Source organism: Lepidochelys kempii, chromosome 5 (genome assembly GCF_965140285.1).
Source record: "Lepidochelys kempii isolate rLepKem1 chromosome 5, rLepKem1.hap1, whole genome shotgun sequence".
NCBI lineage: Eukaryota > Metazoa > Chordata > Testudines > Cheloniidae > Lepidochelys > Lepidochelys kempii.
The window spans coordinates 99,608,251-99,624,389 of NC_136384.1; the positions used below are offsets into that span (position 1 = coordinate 99,608,251).

A 16,139-nucleotide genomic window follows, 5' to 3' on the forward strand; every position below is an offset into this window, starting at 1 on the left:
GACGCAGCAGCAGCTTCCCTTCTTTGGTGCCCTCTGCCAACAGCCACTCTGAACTTGCAGTGATGTGCCTCTTCCTATGACTTGGCCCTCCAGCCCCAGTCACTTAGTCCTGCCCCTTCCAGGGAAATCTGAGTCCAACATGCCAGTGACCTGGCACCATCACACCAGAGGTTCAACCCAACTTCAGGCTTTTGGGCCTGCCAGCCCTTGGCACCAGGGTTTTCACATCCCCACCCTAGATGGGCCAGTAGAGGAACCCAGAGCCATCCTGTTCTCTAGGTTCCAGCCCAGGGATACTGTATGAAGCGGATGAGGTCTGTTTGTCCATACCCTCTGCCGGATCCCCAGGCTACTTCTGCCCATGTCCTGGAGCTAAGCATTTCTCACAGCCTCTTCCCTAACTTACTCATCTGCAATTCCAAAAGAGAGTGGATCCAAATTAGTTCAGGAACAGAAGTAATATTCTATACTGGGCCTACTTGCCCCAAGGCAGCTCTGACACTTAAGAGTGTCTAATTAGGCTCTAGCCCCCACTGGTCCTTCCTTCCAGGCAGTCACTAGTTAGGCTTTGGCCCCAGCCAGACTTTCCTTAACCAGGCTTACTCAAGAGTTCTACTCCCTCTTGCATTCAGCCATTACTAAGTTGGGGTTTTCCTCTTTTACCTGCTCCCTCCCGGTTTTACACCTTTCTTAGGTGTAACAGGGTGGGGCTGATTGGGCCCACAGACTCTCATTAACTCTTTTAGTCATTGAGGGGTCTGTGTACTTGGTCACATGGAAGCTATATAAGTACCTTGAGACTGATATTTTAGAGACTGCTTCTTTCTCCTTATGTTTTCCCTGATATTTAACTCAAGATGGGGTACACAAGCTATCTTACCACAAATTTAAATGTTAGGAGCTGGTGATGGGTTGTTCTCTCTCAATGGTGCTTGCTCAGGAAATCATACCTTCTAGTCTGAGACAGCCCAAGTTGGCTAACCTTCAGGGTATGCTGAAAGAACTATCTATTTGCTCAGGCTTTTGCCTGATAGGGTGAGTTAGAGAAGAAGGATATGTGCATTGGAAAGGGGTACACAGGATTTTCTTTCATTTAAATTAGTTTTTTTGGGGGGTGGGCCTCTAACAGACATTGGCTCTGGTTGCTAATTGTGCTTTGTATTCACAACAAAGTATATTTTACATATGCTTAGAAGCAAATGATAAACACACTTTATAAATTAAAAAGTAAACATTCTCAATGATAAAAGGTACTTGTGGCACCTTAGAGACTAACCAATTTATTTGAGCATAAGCTTTCATGAGCTACAGCTCACTTCATCGGATGCATTCAGTGGAAAATATGAATGCATCCGATGAAGTGAGCTGTAGCTCACGAAAGCTTATGCTCAAATAAATTGGTTAGTCTCTAAGGTGCCACAAGTACTTCTTTTCTTTTTGCAAATACAGACTAACACGGCTGCTACTCTGAAACCTCTCATTCTCAATAATAGTAGTAAAAGCAGGTGATATATCAAACATTAACTGTATGGCAACAAGTATCACAATCATATGGAAAAGACCAGTATTAACTCTTTGCTTTATCCCATATTATGCAGATGGCCCTGGGTTTGTTCAGTCACCAATGGTTTATCAAGTTGTTCAGATACCAAAAAGACAGTCAAACATTATGATGAGGTGTGTAGTGTAAAATCGTAGATGGAGAGATGGATGGATAGCTAGAGACTAGATAATGATTGGATAGGTTCTCAATGTCAATTAAAGGATTCCTGGTAATATTTTAGCTGTGTTATCAGATTTGCACCATCACCTCCATGAAGAGGACATTGTTAATAAATCCCAAGGGAATATTAGCTCACCATTGACTTTCACAAGCCCTAATGGGCATTGATCTCTGCAACAAGTTGAACTCCCCACCACCTTGATAAACCCTCTTTACATCAAAAGGTGATATGTGGTCAAACCCAACTATGGTAGCAGATTAATTCACATGTCTTGTTTTGATACTATCTGCCCAGGGTGAAAAAGACTGGCTCCAGCATGGCTGATTTTCCAGGCAAAGATGGAAAATTGCTCAAAGCACTCAGTCAAGGAGACTCCTCAGGCTACAGTTTGGATGAACCAGTCTCAAAAATATGTATATAAATATGTACAGTAGCTACTTGTCAAATAACTTTGTTATTCTTTAGTTGGGAGGAGATATGATCTATTTATTTGGTCAGGTTATATTTCACTTGTTTAATTAAAAATACATAAGTCTTTGAAGGGAATTAAAAGATGTTGAAAAAGGAACAGCTGAAATAAGTAGCTTTAATACTAAACTTTTATTAGGCTTGTCAGTGAAGGGAGACCATATAATATCTCTAATAGCAGCAAATAACCTCTAAGCATTTTAAATGGATTAAAATGGATTTTTCAACATCCATAAGAGATTTCATCACTGACACCATTTACCCACAAAAGCATTCCTTGGATACAGTGGGCACCCTTAGAAACTTTTTAGGTGCCTTTGTTAGATAACTTTATCCCCTTATTTGCTGTATTTTAGGTACTCCCTATAGTACGTAGAGAGAACTTTACATATATACAGTGAACATTGAAGTAAGTTCCCTAAGACAAAATTAGCATATTTTTAAGTGTGACCCCTCTAGTTATGTTATTTTAAAAAAGGAGGCCAAAGAACTATTTCTGAAGTCTCATTTCTTCCTGAGTCCAGAAGAAGCTAGCCAACCTTTCATTCACTGGATCATGCCCTGTTTTTCCTTCCTTGAGTAATTGTGTACATTATTGACCTTTGCCCTGTCCTTCCTCCAGCACCCCTTCCCATTAACTTGTGGCCTCCTTCTTTGTTTCCTACCTGAAATTAGTTTTTACGTTCCTCCGGGCAGGAATCATGTAATTTTCTGTATATGCATATTAGACTCTTGGGCTCTGTAACATCAAATGATACTAATATTTAGGGTTGCTGCTTCTGGACGTTTTTAAGCATATCAGAAATCCAGCAGACTCCTGCCCTAGTTTAAAAAAAAAACAGCCCTCCCTGGAATGGAACTTATGGGTTTTTAACTGGGGTGGAGAGGTGGCTGCAGGTCAGTGACTTTACATTTATTTTCGCCCCTTTACGTCTGCAGTCTAAACTCCTACGACAAGCACACTCCCGGTCGGGTCTCCCACTCCGGCTCTCTAGGTTTACAAGTGCTGAGCCCTGTTTGGAATTCCTTTCTGATTGGCTAAGCCAATGTTAGTGACATCAGCCAACTTACTTTCGATTGGCCAGCTGGTTGCTGGGACTGTAGGACTTCCAGCTAGGCAGTTAACCCGGTAAGTGCTGGAAAACCAAACTTGGAAACCTGCTTGGCAGAGGGGGCTATAGCTAAACCACAAGGGAAGAGATTTAGTCCAACCGGCAAGCAGCAGTGTACGGCACCCTGCGAGATTAAGCTGCAGTCAGAAGGAGCTTGCTAAAGAGAGTTTTATTCAGGCTGGAGCTCAGTAACAAGTGATTATGATTATATATTTATTTCAGATTCCTCCCCCATCGCCCTTTTAAATCGCAGCTCTCAGACTCCAGGAGTAGCACGAGGCATTGGGAGGAAATATTAGGATTGGCCGGACCCCTCATTTACAGACACGCCTCTCATGCAAAAAGGCTCTTCTGACTGGAAGGGGGAGAAGGTAAACAGAGTTGAATCACCCTCCCCGCTGACCAATTGGTGGGGGGCTTGGAACCTTACGTGATGGGATTCTGCGAAATTGTTACTGAGCAAGAGCATGCCGGAACAGTGAGGAGCGGCAGGCGAGGGGGGAGTGAATCAGGCAGTGGGCAGAGGGGAGGCAAGAGTCTTGTAGACCTGGAGCTTTGTCTGCTATTTCAACAGAGCGTCTTGATGAGTGGGTGAATGTACAGGGAATTCTAACGAAGGCAAAGCGGCTGGGTGCATCTCCTGAGCTCCTCCTGCGATTTTTTTTTTGGGGGGGGACACACCTTGGGTCCTTTTAAAACGCTGGATTACTTGAAATCACCACTAGTGACAGTATTTCCAAGAGAGCCTTATTATAGCCTGTCAATGTGCTTGTCATTGGGAGTGAATTGAAATCTAGAGTTTCTGGTGATCACGGGTAAGGGGTCTAGGAGTGCAAGAAGTCCCAGTGTAGCACCAGATTGTGGATGCTGCCTTTGGAGTCATGGATTGTTATATAAAGATCAGTGGCTGAATTCTACTCCTTGCTTGGATACTAACGCACACCGCCCCACCCCCTCGCTACTGATCTTGGAGGCTGAAGGCACCAGTGTGCTGATTAAAAACCCCGGGGGGTACGACAGAGAAGTTTCGGTGCCTGGATTTTGGTTCTCTTTCTTGGTGGTTACTCATCTGCAGAATGTCAGCAGTTGCCTACATGGATTTTGTTGCTGCTCAGTGTCTGGTTTCCATTTCCAATCGCTCTGTGGTACAGGAACAGGGGGCTCAGGATGCAGAGCTACTGAAAATGTCTGATGAAGAAGTGACCAAGGACCTGAATGACCCCAGGGATGCCTGGAAGGATTATTGCACATTGGTCACAATTGCTAAAAGCTTGTTGGACCTGAACAAGTACAGACCCCTCCCAACCCCTTCGATCTGCAGTGACAGCGTAGAAAGTCCAGATGAGGATGTAGGATCAGACAGCGACGTGACCACTGAATCTGGGTCGAGTCCTTCCCACAGCCCAGTGGAAAGACAGGATTCTGGCAGTGTGCCCAGCTCTCTCTCTCTCCTCCACAGTGGAGTGCCTGCAAAGGGGAAACTAGCCACTGAAAAGAGACACAAGTGTCCATACAGTGGATGTGGCAAAGTCTATGGAAAATCCTCCCATCTTAAAGCCCATTACAGAGTGCATACAGGTTAGCTGTGGTCTCTCAATTGCAGAGGGGGCTGTTGGGGTTAACTCAGTGTTACAGAGCAGCATTGGCTATGCAACACTGATTTTAAGTCATGAACATTATCCTTGTTCTTAAATGCTGCAAATACAGACAAATATTAACGTTAAGGAAGTTGGTTGTCCTGGTTTGAACTCCTTAGAGATTATTTTACTATTTAACCTGTTTTCCTCCCATCCTCCATTTTTGTCTCTCATCCTTGTTATTATCAGTGATGAATGCAATGGCTTTCTGGCTACATTCAGTCTATGAAAGCACGGTATGTTACTGAAATTATATGGAATGTTTAGGGTAGAGAGCAAAGGGTGTTCTACGGGTTTGTCGTGTTGTTGAGATTTTTTTTCTCTTCTCTGCATCTGTAACAGAGGTTTACATGGAGAAGATCAGGCCAGTAGAGGAGCTGTTCAGTCTAAAAATGGTATAATCTGCTTCTATGAGAGTAGCAAGAATTAACCAAAAATTGCATGGAAGCTGCACACCCTGAATGCAGTAGAGCCTTCTAGGGATTGCTCAGTATTCTTTTAGCCTTATGCTTGTTGTTTTTTGTGCTTGCCAAGCTGGCTTTACATTTGACCAGGAGTCTTCAGAGAGTTTTAAAATAACACTGATTAGTACAGCATAGAATTTTGACAAGATAGCGAGTCGGAAGCTAACTCATCATCCCCTACTTACAAAGTCAGATTTCAGAGATTCATTTTATTCATCCTGTGTGTTAGGACTTGTCCCCATGAGCTCTGCTGTGAGATTAAGGGCGTGGTCAGTTTCTGAGGTCGTGGATTGATGACGAATTTTACAAATTCTCATAAGGAAACCTGTAAAGTTTAACCCCTACATAAATCAGAATGTGAAAGGTCTAGTAATTAATGAACTAAGATCTGAAAAACAGAGGAGGAGAAAGGCAGTGTAAATTCCACCTTTAGAAATGTAACCATCCTTGACAAGGCAAATATATTTTGATTAATCAGCACACTGAAGGAAAGTTGTGAGGTGGTTAATATTCTAATTTACAAAGATTATGAACTGGTATACCTCTTAATTCAGACTTGCTGGTATAAGGTTACAGCACACTGGGTCCTAAATTATATGACAGCCACCTTCATTATAACCATTTATATTATAACACTGCTTTTAGCAGACTCTTTTTGTGAAGGTATTGAGCAAATTTTTAATGAGCAAATGTTTTTAAGGAAATGCTTCCCCCTCTTGCCCCCCCCCCATAAGCAAAGCAAGAATAGAGGGGCAAATTCTCTGCTGATGTAAATGGGCACACTTCCATTGACTTCAATGGAATGTGGCCCATATTTTTAAAATACAAGCACATGAGTATGATACACACAAACTAGAAGGGCAACTGCTTTTAAAGATCAGATGTTGGGTAATTCTCAACCACTGTTCTTAACTTTCAAAGCTAAGTGCATTCCAAAGCTTTACAATTTGTGTTTTGATAGCACCTGTTCACCATCATTTTAATCTGCTCCCATGAGGGGACTGGATGGCTCAAAATACTAGTAATAGAGGGTTACAGAGCTATTCATTTTTACATCAGTGTTCTGAATGCAATATAGGTCAGTAGTGGCCAAAGGTAAATTACCATTATATTATGGCTGTTTGGTGGCCTATGTGAAATGAACTGGTAGTCTGAGTCTAGTTTCTAATGACATCACTCTCCCTTTTTATCTCTCTCACACACAACATAAACTCCATCATGACAAACTTGCAACGTTGTTGGCAAAATCAGCAAAGAGACCAAGAACTGAATGGACCTTGGGGGAAATTTCAAAAGCATGTAAATGACATAGGGCCCAAATCCTTAAAGGTACCTAGGTGCCTAAGTCCACCATTTAGGCACCACTGACACTTTCAAAGTTGCCAGTGAGCTGCCACCTAACCCCATAGGTGCCTAAGTATCCTAGCTGCCTTAGTTTCTGCTAGTCAGCATTTGCAAAGCTACCCCACAGTTAATGAGCTGCTCCAGCTCAAGCCAAAGCCCCAGAGTGAGATTACATGGGGGGATGCCTATCTCATCAGTGGGGCCTGATCTGGTAGGCATGCTCTGAACATGTCTTAAGACCTGATACTTGTCAGACCCCACAGCTGAAGGCAGGTCACCAATAGGTGGAAGGACAAAAGAGTACCCATACCAAAGAGACATGGGGGCATAGGGAAATGTATAATGAGTGTGAGAAAGATATCAAGTGAGAACAGGGGAAAGAGACTGTTTTGGTTGCTAAGATATGGCCTACCTAAGTGGCTGATCTGGCTTAGGTGCCTAACTCCAGGAGAGGATCCTCAGCCATGAGCCCTGAGTGGTGGGAGGCACCTATCTCTAGGCCACATGCACCAGTTCAGCTACTTAGATGCCTAAGCCCCATCCCTCTCCTTAGCATTTCACTCCTGGCTAGCCTAGACAACTCCCTGGTCAGCTGACTGGCTTCTGAAAATCTCTTCCTTAAGTGCTTAACTCTCCCCATGCATTGTACAGGGAGCCTGAGTGGCTGGCTGCTTCAGGTTTCAGTGTTCAGATGCTGAGTGGAGCAATACCTAAATACCTTTAAGGATCTGGGCCTAAGTCCAATGACTTCTAATGGGACATATGCTCCTAAGTCATTTGGGCACTTTTGAAAATGTTACCCTTAACCTAACTTTTGACCCCCTCCAGGTAGCCTAGTTAGCCTGGGGGGATGGGTCACATTGACAGGGCAACAAAGATTATTTCATTATCCATGCTCTTCCTGTTCCATAGAGGACATAAGTCTCCAGTAGTGTCACAATGGGGTTTTTCACCAGGACTAAATTCGTAAGACTGGATTTGCTAATATACACAAGCGGTTTAGCGGGTGAGGTAGTATGGTAAAATGTTAACCTAGCAGTAAAAAAAAAACAACCCCCAAAACTGCTATAGTAATTGAGATGTCCACAGGCTCTCCTCAAAAACTGTAAACATGGTAATTGTAGCCTTTTTTTTAATTTAAATTGTCATACAAGTCCTTTTAATTCAAGTGTCTAAATAAAACCATTACCATACATGCAATAGGAGACACAATACTGGTGCATGGGGCTGTTTAAAAGTTGCTATAAATAAGAGTTGTGCATAAGTGTAAAAGTAGAGAGTCAGAGGAAATCAATAGCACCAGAAGTTGGAAGTTTACCTTCCAATCATAGCATCTCTGTTGTAGGTTACTTTGTTCTTTTCTGAACTTTCTCTAATAGTGGTGGTGGTAAAAGAGGAGATTTTTATCACAGGAAGATATACCACAGGGCACTGCTGCAATAGTTATGCACTAAGAGCAGATTCATGAAAGAAAATGGCTAAATCTGAGTTACAGTTAAACTCCCATTGAACAGGCTCTCCTTTTGGCCTAGCAATACTGTACTACTTTGCATTGCAATGAGGAAGACCTGGTTTTGATTACCTCTCTTGCGCTCTCCATGCTGAAGGGCTAATAAAGCAGCATGCTTAGCTCAGGGAGGACAGGTGACCAAGAAGAATGGTTGTGTGTTATTCAACAGCAATCCCTATGGTTAATTAAGGAACCTCTCTGATTGCCTGTGGGAGCAAGGAAAGGAATACAGTCGTGCTCATCTTGTTGGGTTGGTAGTCATTCCATAGAACCTTATGGAGAAGGGAAAGTCCACCTGAACTTCTATTTATATCTTCCTAGTAAAGAACTTTGTGGATAGAATGTAGTCCTGATTTTTAAGCCTCAACAAGTGAAGTTTGTGGGAGAAAAATCATTCCATTTGCCCACTTCCAGCCCATAGCTACAGACAGAAACTTGAGAAGGGAAAGACATGTCACAAAACTAGGTTTTTTATTTAAACTCTGTCTTTTAACCTACCCTAGGGCCTGTGTGGTATCTGCCCAACCATTTCAGGTCCAATACTTACTCAGAACTATGGTAGCTAAATGTAGGTGAAGATTTGCAAATTTCTGGCTTGCAAAAGACAGAGGAAATGACAGTATCATTTCCAGTTTGTTCCCAGAGCTCAGGTATCCATCCTATTCTGAAGTAGACATCAACTGGAATAGCATTTTGCATGTTGACATGCAAATTAACATGACACTTTAGAACCTATCCCCCGCATAAGATGTGACTCCACTGTACTAGGTTTCCATGGGTATCCACTTCATATGTGGCCTAGGTAAACCCTATTCCACTTTGCTTCCAATTTCCTATCACCAGTGTTGTTAGATCAAGTAGGTTTTAAAGTCCGCCCATGAGGCAAAAATCGCATATAGTCAAAAAGAGAGAGATGGAAGAATGACAGAATAAAAAAGGGAGAAAGAAGACTTCAACGTCGTTATGTGCAAACCGGATGGCCAGGAGCATTGTCTATGATCAGCAACACTTTAAAGTCAAGTCCTTTCTCTTTGAGGTACCGCTTGACCTCCAGAATGAAACACTTGTGGAACCAATCCAGAAATAATGCTGCCGTCACCCAAGCCTTTTTATTTGATTGCCAGAATGCAGGCAGGAGATTTTTGTTCTTGCCTTTTAGGGCACGGGGATTTGCAGCCCTGTAGAGCAAGCCCAGCTTTATTAAATGCCCAGCTGCATTGCCACAAAACACAGTCATATGGTCTTTAGCTGCTTTGAAGCCAGCAGCTTGTCCTTCTGATTTTGAAGTGTAAGTGCAGTTGGGCATTTTTTTTCCAGGAGAGCCCAGTCTCGTCAGTATTAAAAACTTGTTTCAGAAGATAGCCCTTTTCTTCTATGATTTTCTTTAATTGTTCAGGGCAGGCTTTTGCTGCCTCTTCATTGGCAGATGCAGCTTCACCAGTAGTCTGCACGTTTTTGAGGTTGAATCGGTTTCTAAAACTGTTAAGCCAATCCTTGGCTGGCTTTGAATTCCTTCTCATCAGAAGGCTGTCCCTCTTCGGCGGGAGATTTGAACAGTGCGTAGAGGCTAAGAGTTTACTGTTCATGTCTTCCAGCCATAAGTTTAATGCCTTTTCAGTGTTCACTAAAGTCTTATCATGCACCTGGCTCATCACCTTAGCAGTTATTGGTGCACTTGATGCCACGGCTTGACGAATTTCTCTCTCAAATCTTGATGGCACGGATGCTAGATTCATTGTGGCCGTATTTACGCGCCACGTTGGAGACCGACATAGCGTCTCTCAATAAGTCCAACACAGCCAATTTTTCCTCCAGTGTTGGAACAGATTGCTGTTTCTTCAGTTGAGCATCAGATGAAGTAGTTGGCTTGCGTTTAGGGCCACGTTGTATGAAAAATACATATCTTTAAACACTAGAATCAGAGCGTGGCGAGATGGGGACCAGCAGGCAGCAATCAATCCGGTGGGGGTCAATTTATCACGTCTAGTCTAGATGCGATAAATCGACCCCCCCCCCCCCGAGCGCTCTCCTGTCGACTCCTGTACAGTACTCCACCGCCGCGAGGAGTTGTTGTTTTTTGCCGAGTGCGTATAGTTGAATTTGCATAAGTTAAATGTGCGTATGATGCGACTCCACTGTAAAAGTTAATGTTAACAGTGTACTGCAGTTTTCAGTGATTAAATAACACCACAAATATTCAGCTATATTCTTGAGTAATAAACTTTCAGCACTTTCCAGTGTGAACTGAGTTAACTTTAGCTGATGGAATAGTAAATGATACTCCTCATCAAGAGAATTACTTCATGAATGGGAGAACAGAAAAAGCTGGGTGTAGCCTCCACAGTTCACCCAAAATCTGTACCTATAAATCACAGATTACTCCAGTGCCATCTTTGGAAGGGAAACAAAACAGGTAAGTCACTAAGGGAGATCAAGACAGTACCATGGGCATGTAGGATTCTTGAATTCGGCACATGAATGTAAAATACACATGCCGGATTTAAAGTCATTCCAAGAGTGATACATTTCATAGCCACAGTGAGGTATTTCTTGATTGGATTGGCCAGGGACATATATGACTACACATTGTAGCGTTAACTATCTTAAGTGATTGCTTCCTTCATTCATTTAAAAAAACTAAACAAAACCCATTCATCTACACGGTTTCATGAACCCTTAAGATCAACCTGGCATTTTTTAATGTGAACTTGCTTTCCAGGGCAGAGATTTGATTTCTCACTACGTTTGCAGCCTTTAGCACTCTTAAAGTAGATGCTCATCAATAGTTACTGCCATCTTACATTTCTAATATTTATCTTATTCTCCATCTTGAAAAATAGTTTCATAATGTCTACTCATTGTACCCATGGTCTGTCTTTTATTAATATTCCGTTTCACCCATACATAGCAACTAAACAAGTTCAAAATGTTTAGTGACCACTCATGGATGTTGTATTGCTGTGAAACTAAAAACACACTGGCACATCTTGTTCAGGCTTACAGAAGATGAGGGATGAAGTACCAAACTAAGTTACAAGAAGAGGGGGACTGCATTATCAGATTTCTTTTATCTCCTTAACTGCTCGTTCAAAACCAGCCCCTCTTGCAGAGACCAAAAGTAACCATCTGATGATTGGTTGCCTATGGCCTGCCTCATGACTCCTGCTCAAAGCTAGCTTGAAAATTAATATTTAATTTTAGTGATGTCTTGAGTTTTGGACTGAAACATTAGTAAGAGCAAGATTACTATTATAAATTTATTTCTGGTAGCACCTATGAAGTGCTTGGAACTTTACAAATAGAAGAGGAGGCCTGGCCATGTTCCTCAAGGAACTCACAATTTAAAGACTGTTTCTCTCTCTCTGTCCTGAGGATAGGAGAAGGATTCAATACATATGCAGTTATGTTTAGAATGTGTATACAAATATAATAAAAATAGGACATGTAAAATTATACCCAAACTACTTCTCAGAGTTGTTGTTGTCAGTGGCAGCTTTCCCATGAGCATCATGATAAAGGTGGGTCTTCAGGAGAAACTTGAATGTGGCAAGGATATGGGTCTTCCAAATGAACTCTATAAGGCTATTCCATGCATAGGGAATAGCACAGAAGGTATAGAACCATAGGCGATGCAGTTGCAGACAGAGGGGCAGGACTATATTCCCCAGGAATATCAAGACTGAAGTCACTGGTGCAGTGAAGAGGCCAGGTGGAAGTGGGTGGATGGTTGATTTAGAGCAGTACAGCGCATTAGCTTGGAAATACAGTCTCTTTGTTACCAAGTTCTATTTTGAATGAGGGTAGGGCTGGGGTTCATAGCTTTTTAAAGTTTTTAATAAAAAAAATGGAAGGTGAAAGGAGGGTGTAAATAAGGAGGATGAAAGAAAGCCAGTAATTGGACAAATGGCAATTGGTGGTGATGGTCTCCCCCATGTGGCAAGAGAGGATATGGGCAGCAGCATAGGTACCAGGAGGCTAATTCTGTGGGCTGTCTGTTACAGGATTAGTAGAACTCTACTCAGTTAGGGAACCCAGGCAGACCAGAGGTCCTGAGTGCTCCATGTAGCAGATGCACTTGCTCCTAAGATTTGGCTGTAAATGCTTGTGCATATTAAATATTCATAATGAACAAGGATTTCCTTGTATTATAAGTGCTTGGAAGATACAGATCCCCTTGACTGTGCTATAAAGTGCATGAGGTATATACATTATCTGCCTCCTCAATAGGGCCTTAGAGGAACCCATGTCAATATGTGAGTCAGAGCCAATCCAACAGTGCAAGAGTTTTGTAACAATACAACAGAAGCTATGCCCTTGAACTCCTCCTTTTGACGTTTTGCCTTTGGTGATATTCAGCAATAGGTTAAGGGCAGAGACATGGAGTCACAGATCTGAATTCTACTGTCCAGAGGGAAGGCAGGGAGCAGCATTTCTGTCACAACAGATTTCAGAGGAACAGCCGTGTTAGTCTGTATTCGCAAAAAGAAAAGGAGTACTTGTGGCACCTTAGAGACTAACTGATGGATGCTGCAACACAAACTGCATCGTGAATCCAGGCCCCTTATTAGTTTAGGCTGCTCCTGACTGCATTACTTTCCCATTTATTTACTGAACTATCCCTAGTTTCAGACAGTACACATGTGTATATTAATGGGCAAAGCTTGGAGCATTTTCTTGGTGCTTTTAAGTTTCAAATGGAAACAATCTGAAATCTAACATTTTAAGCTCCTTATTAGTACACGTTACACAGGTAGTGCATTTATAATATGGCTAAAGATCAGATAGCAGAGCTCAAAGGGTATCTTGATAAAAATGTGTGAAACCATTCTTCTCAGGGATTTATAAAAATGTGAAAACTTGTATTGTTACTTAATGGACATGTTCTCTATCCAGGAGAAAATTGTAATATTTGATAAAATTTGATTACATTGCTTGAAAGGCTAGGAGGGTGAGCAAGTTAGGCAAAAATCACTCTCATTTTCAATATGCTTTTTTTTTAAAAAAAAGAGAATTAAGTATTTGTTAAATTTCACATTTGGAAAACTACCAAAAAGCGTTAGTGGTCACAGCACCTCATCAAAGCAAGGAAAAGCACATTTAGAAGGGAATCAGAGAACAACAAAGTGGCCTTATCTCAACTGCTTTACTTTATCCTTTCACACCAAGAATGTAACTCCTGTTGCCAGCAGAGGACATATTGGAAGAACTGACTCTAATGAGTTATCGCACCCTGTTGTGCCTTGGTACTGGAGAACACTTGGTATATTTCTTCCTAACCTGATTTTGTCCATTTGTGCGTGTAACCATTAGGATCACTGTGGGTGAGCACATTCACCTTCAGTTCACTGCACTGCAATACTGCACCATCCTCACATTCATAAACTGACAGAGCTGCCAAACCTGAAAGAGGGGAAAGAGTTGGGGAAAACCAAGTTAAGTTTAAATTGCCAAATCCTAGGATACCAAGAACAGAGCCCATTTCAAATAATCCTATGATTGTCTTAATCCTGTGTTTAGATGCCAGCCAAGCACTCTTGTGCAGGAATGTTCTGGAATGCCATGCTGGCACTTTTTTGGGGGAGCCAGAATGGCATTCCAGTACCGCTGATAACTGTAAAGTAAACCCATGATAGTGGTTATTGCTTTCATTCTTCACCTTGCACTATACATGGTCAGTGCGTATGCAGCAAAATGGTGCATTCTGGCTTTTTTCTGTTTTTTTTAAATGGCTTGAGAACTGATGCTAATTACAGTGACTGGCACCCTATAAATACCTAAGCAAGAGTGTGTCTCAGGTTGTCCTGTTGAATAGTCTAGCACACTTTACATGATGAATAATTAATCAATCAATGGGGGAATTCATAGATAAAATGAAAACACCTTTTTTCGCTCCTGAACATAGGGGCAACAGATGTAAATTGGTGCAGTCAAAGATGTATTGTAGGAATCCTGCAGCAATACTGAGCTTAAGTTTGGTGGGTATGTGTACGTTGTGGCTTTGGATCTTACCCATACTTGAGCAATTTGGCAAGCTAACTGCCATTTAAACCTCCCAGCACACCTGTCATGTGTCTGCCCACAAAATTACTATCTACGGGGCAGATAGTAGATAGTAATCTATCTTGCTCCAAGCAAGGTTAGCTACTGTGTTGCCCACATCACTGTGAGGCTCCATTGGTACAGTGCCACTGTAGATACAAAGAGGTGGTGCAATCAGAAACTTCTATGCCTAAACTCTGTACCGTTTTCTTTTTACTTCAACATTATCTTAATAAAATTATTAAATCTCTATGGTGCAAATTGTCCTCCCATCACTGTCCCACAGAGCACTAGTCACCACTTAGGGGGTCTGTTTAGCCTAGTTCTTCTACCTTGCTTGTTCAGGATCAAGTTTTCTGGAAGTCCATTGCCTGTATAAATAGTACTGCATACCTTCAATCTCATTGTGTGCTGGTTTTTGTCAGTCACCTTAGCTTTGTGTGTTTCAGCAAGTCAATTTTGGAACAATTTCAGAAGGAAAAAGCTATTGTAAAGGAATGCTGTGAGCTGGCCAGAGGCAGATACCCAGATGCCTGTGAGATTCAATTGCAGTTGAACTCTAATTAGGAAAACTTTGGATTATGACTGAGTGACGCAAATATAGTGCGTGGCAGGGAATCACCCACTTGGGGGAAAGACAACACCAGGAGAAAAGTAAAAGGGCCACAAAAGGGCCTGAGATAACTGCAGCCAGTCTGGGGTAAGGAGGAAAACCTGCCTTTTTTCTCCCCCAATGAAGTGGACAGTATTTTTGGCACTCATCCATCTACAAAGCATGAGATACTTTGGATGGCACTGTGACACCTAGCACCTGGGCCATCAGGAGAAGAGGAAGGAGAAATATTCATCATAGCCCAGTCCATGACAAGGGATGTGGGCCAGAACCAGGAGATGCCTGAGACCTTACCAGGATTCCAAGACCTCTTTGGAGAAGCTCAAGATCTGGCTACAGCAGCCAAACAGGTTGGGGTGGACGTAGGAGACAAAGGAGCACACAAGGTACATTGGATTTTATTATTTGCAGCACTCAGGATTGGTTTTGCATGCTTGGGGGCTGTGGGAACATGTTCTTTGGTTCTTTCAAACACCATACTCTTACTGTGGGTGGTTATAAGATCACATGATGCTAGAAGACCCCATTCTCCCTAGCTCTACACTACAGCATAAGGGGAAGCTTTCTTTACCCTCCCTCCCAGGTTCAGCTCCCCCAGATTCTGTCAGGATGGACAAGCCCCACCATAATTCTCCACATTTGGCTACATAGCCAGGTGTCCCAAGTAGGGGCAGAATTTTCAGGCATGCAGTGAACTTGTCACAGGGCCAGGCTCAAAATGGAGGTCAACCAAGGAAAACCTGTTCCAAGAGTCAATCAAACCCTGAAATATCCTAAATGTAAAAGCAGAAGAGTATTATTACTAGAAACCACATACTGTGCAGCATGATCCCACTATGTCCATGACCTTGTCTCAGTCAGCCCATATATCAGCCAAAGGCATCTGTTTAGCTATCCACTCTTATCAAGCTGTTGTTATAGTTCATTCTGCCTTTCTGTTTAACATATGAGACACACAGGCATAAGCATTACTCGATAACAAGCTGCTCTATACTAACCACCAGTGAGGGTGTGGAATAAGGACTGTGTTGAACTTCCCTGCGGTCAGCCAACAACGCAGGGCAGAAATCTAGAAGAGATCATGTATTTTAGCCATATTTTTCCCCAGTCCTCCAGGAGTGATCACTGAAAGTCTTTTGTAAAAATCAGTGCTCAATCTGAGCAATCAAATTAGGGGTAATGCTAATTTCCCTATACACCCACAGAAGTTCACTATACCTCTTCAGTC

General features: G+C 42.4%; 1 protein-coding gene across 4 annotated transcripts in view; it reads left to right on the forward strand.

Annotated features, from left to right (window-relative positions):
* Positions 1-3,681: 3,681 nt before the first annotated feature.
* Positions 3,682-16,139, forward strand: part of KLF9 (KLF transcription factor 9) — a 31,157-nt gene continuing 18,699 nt past the window's right edge. For 3 of the 4 annotated variants that reach the window (XR_012159076.2, XM_073345161.2, XM_073345162.2), the window contains exon 1: positions 3,682-4,882. Coding sequence is in view for 2 of the 4 variants with exons in the window: in XM_073345161.2 (XP_073201262.1) it covers positions 4,381-4,882 (502 nt within the window). In the remaining 2 variants the exon portion in view is untranslated. The other variant, XR_012159077.2, reaches the window with a different exon arrangement.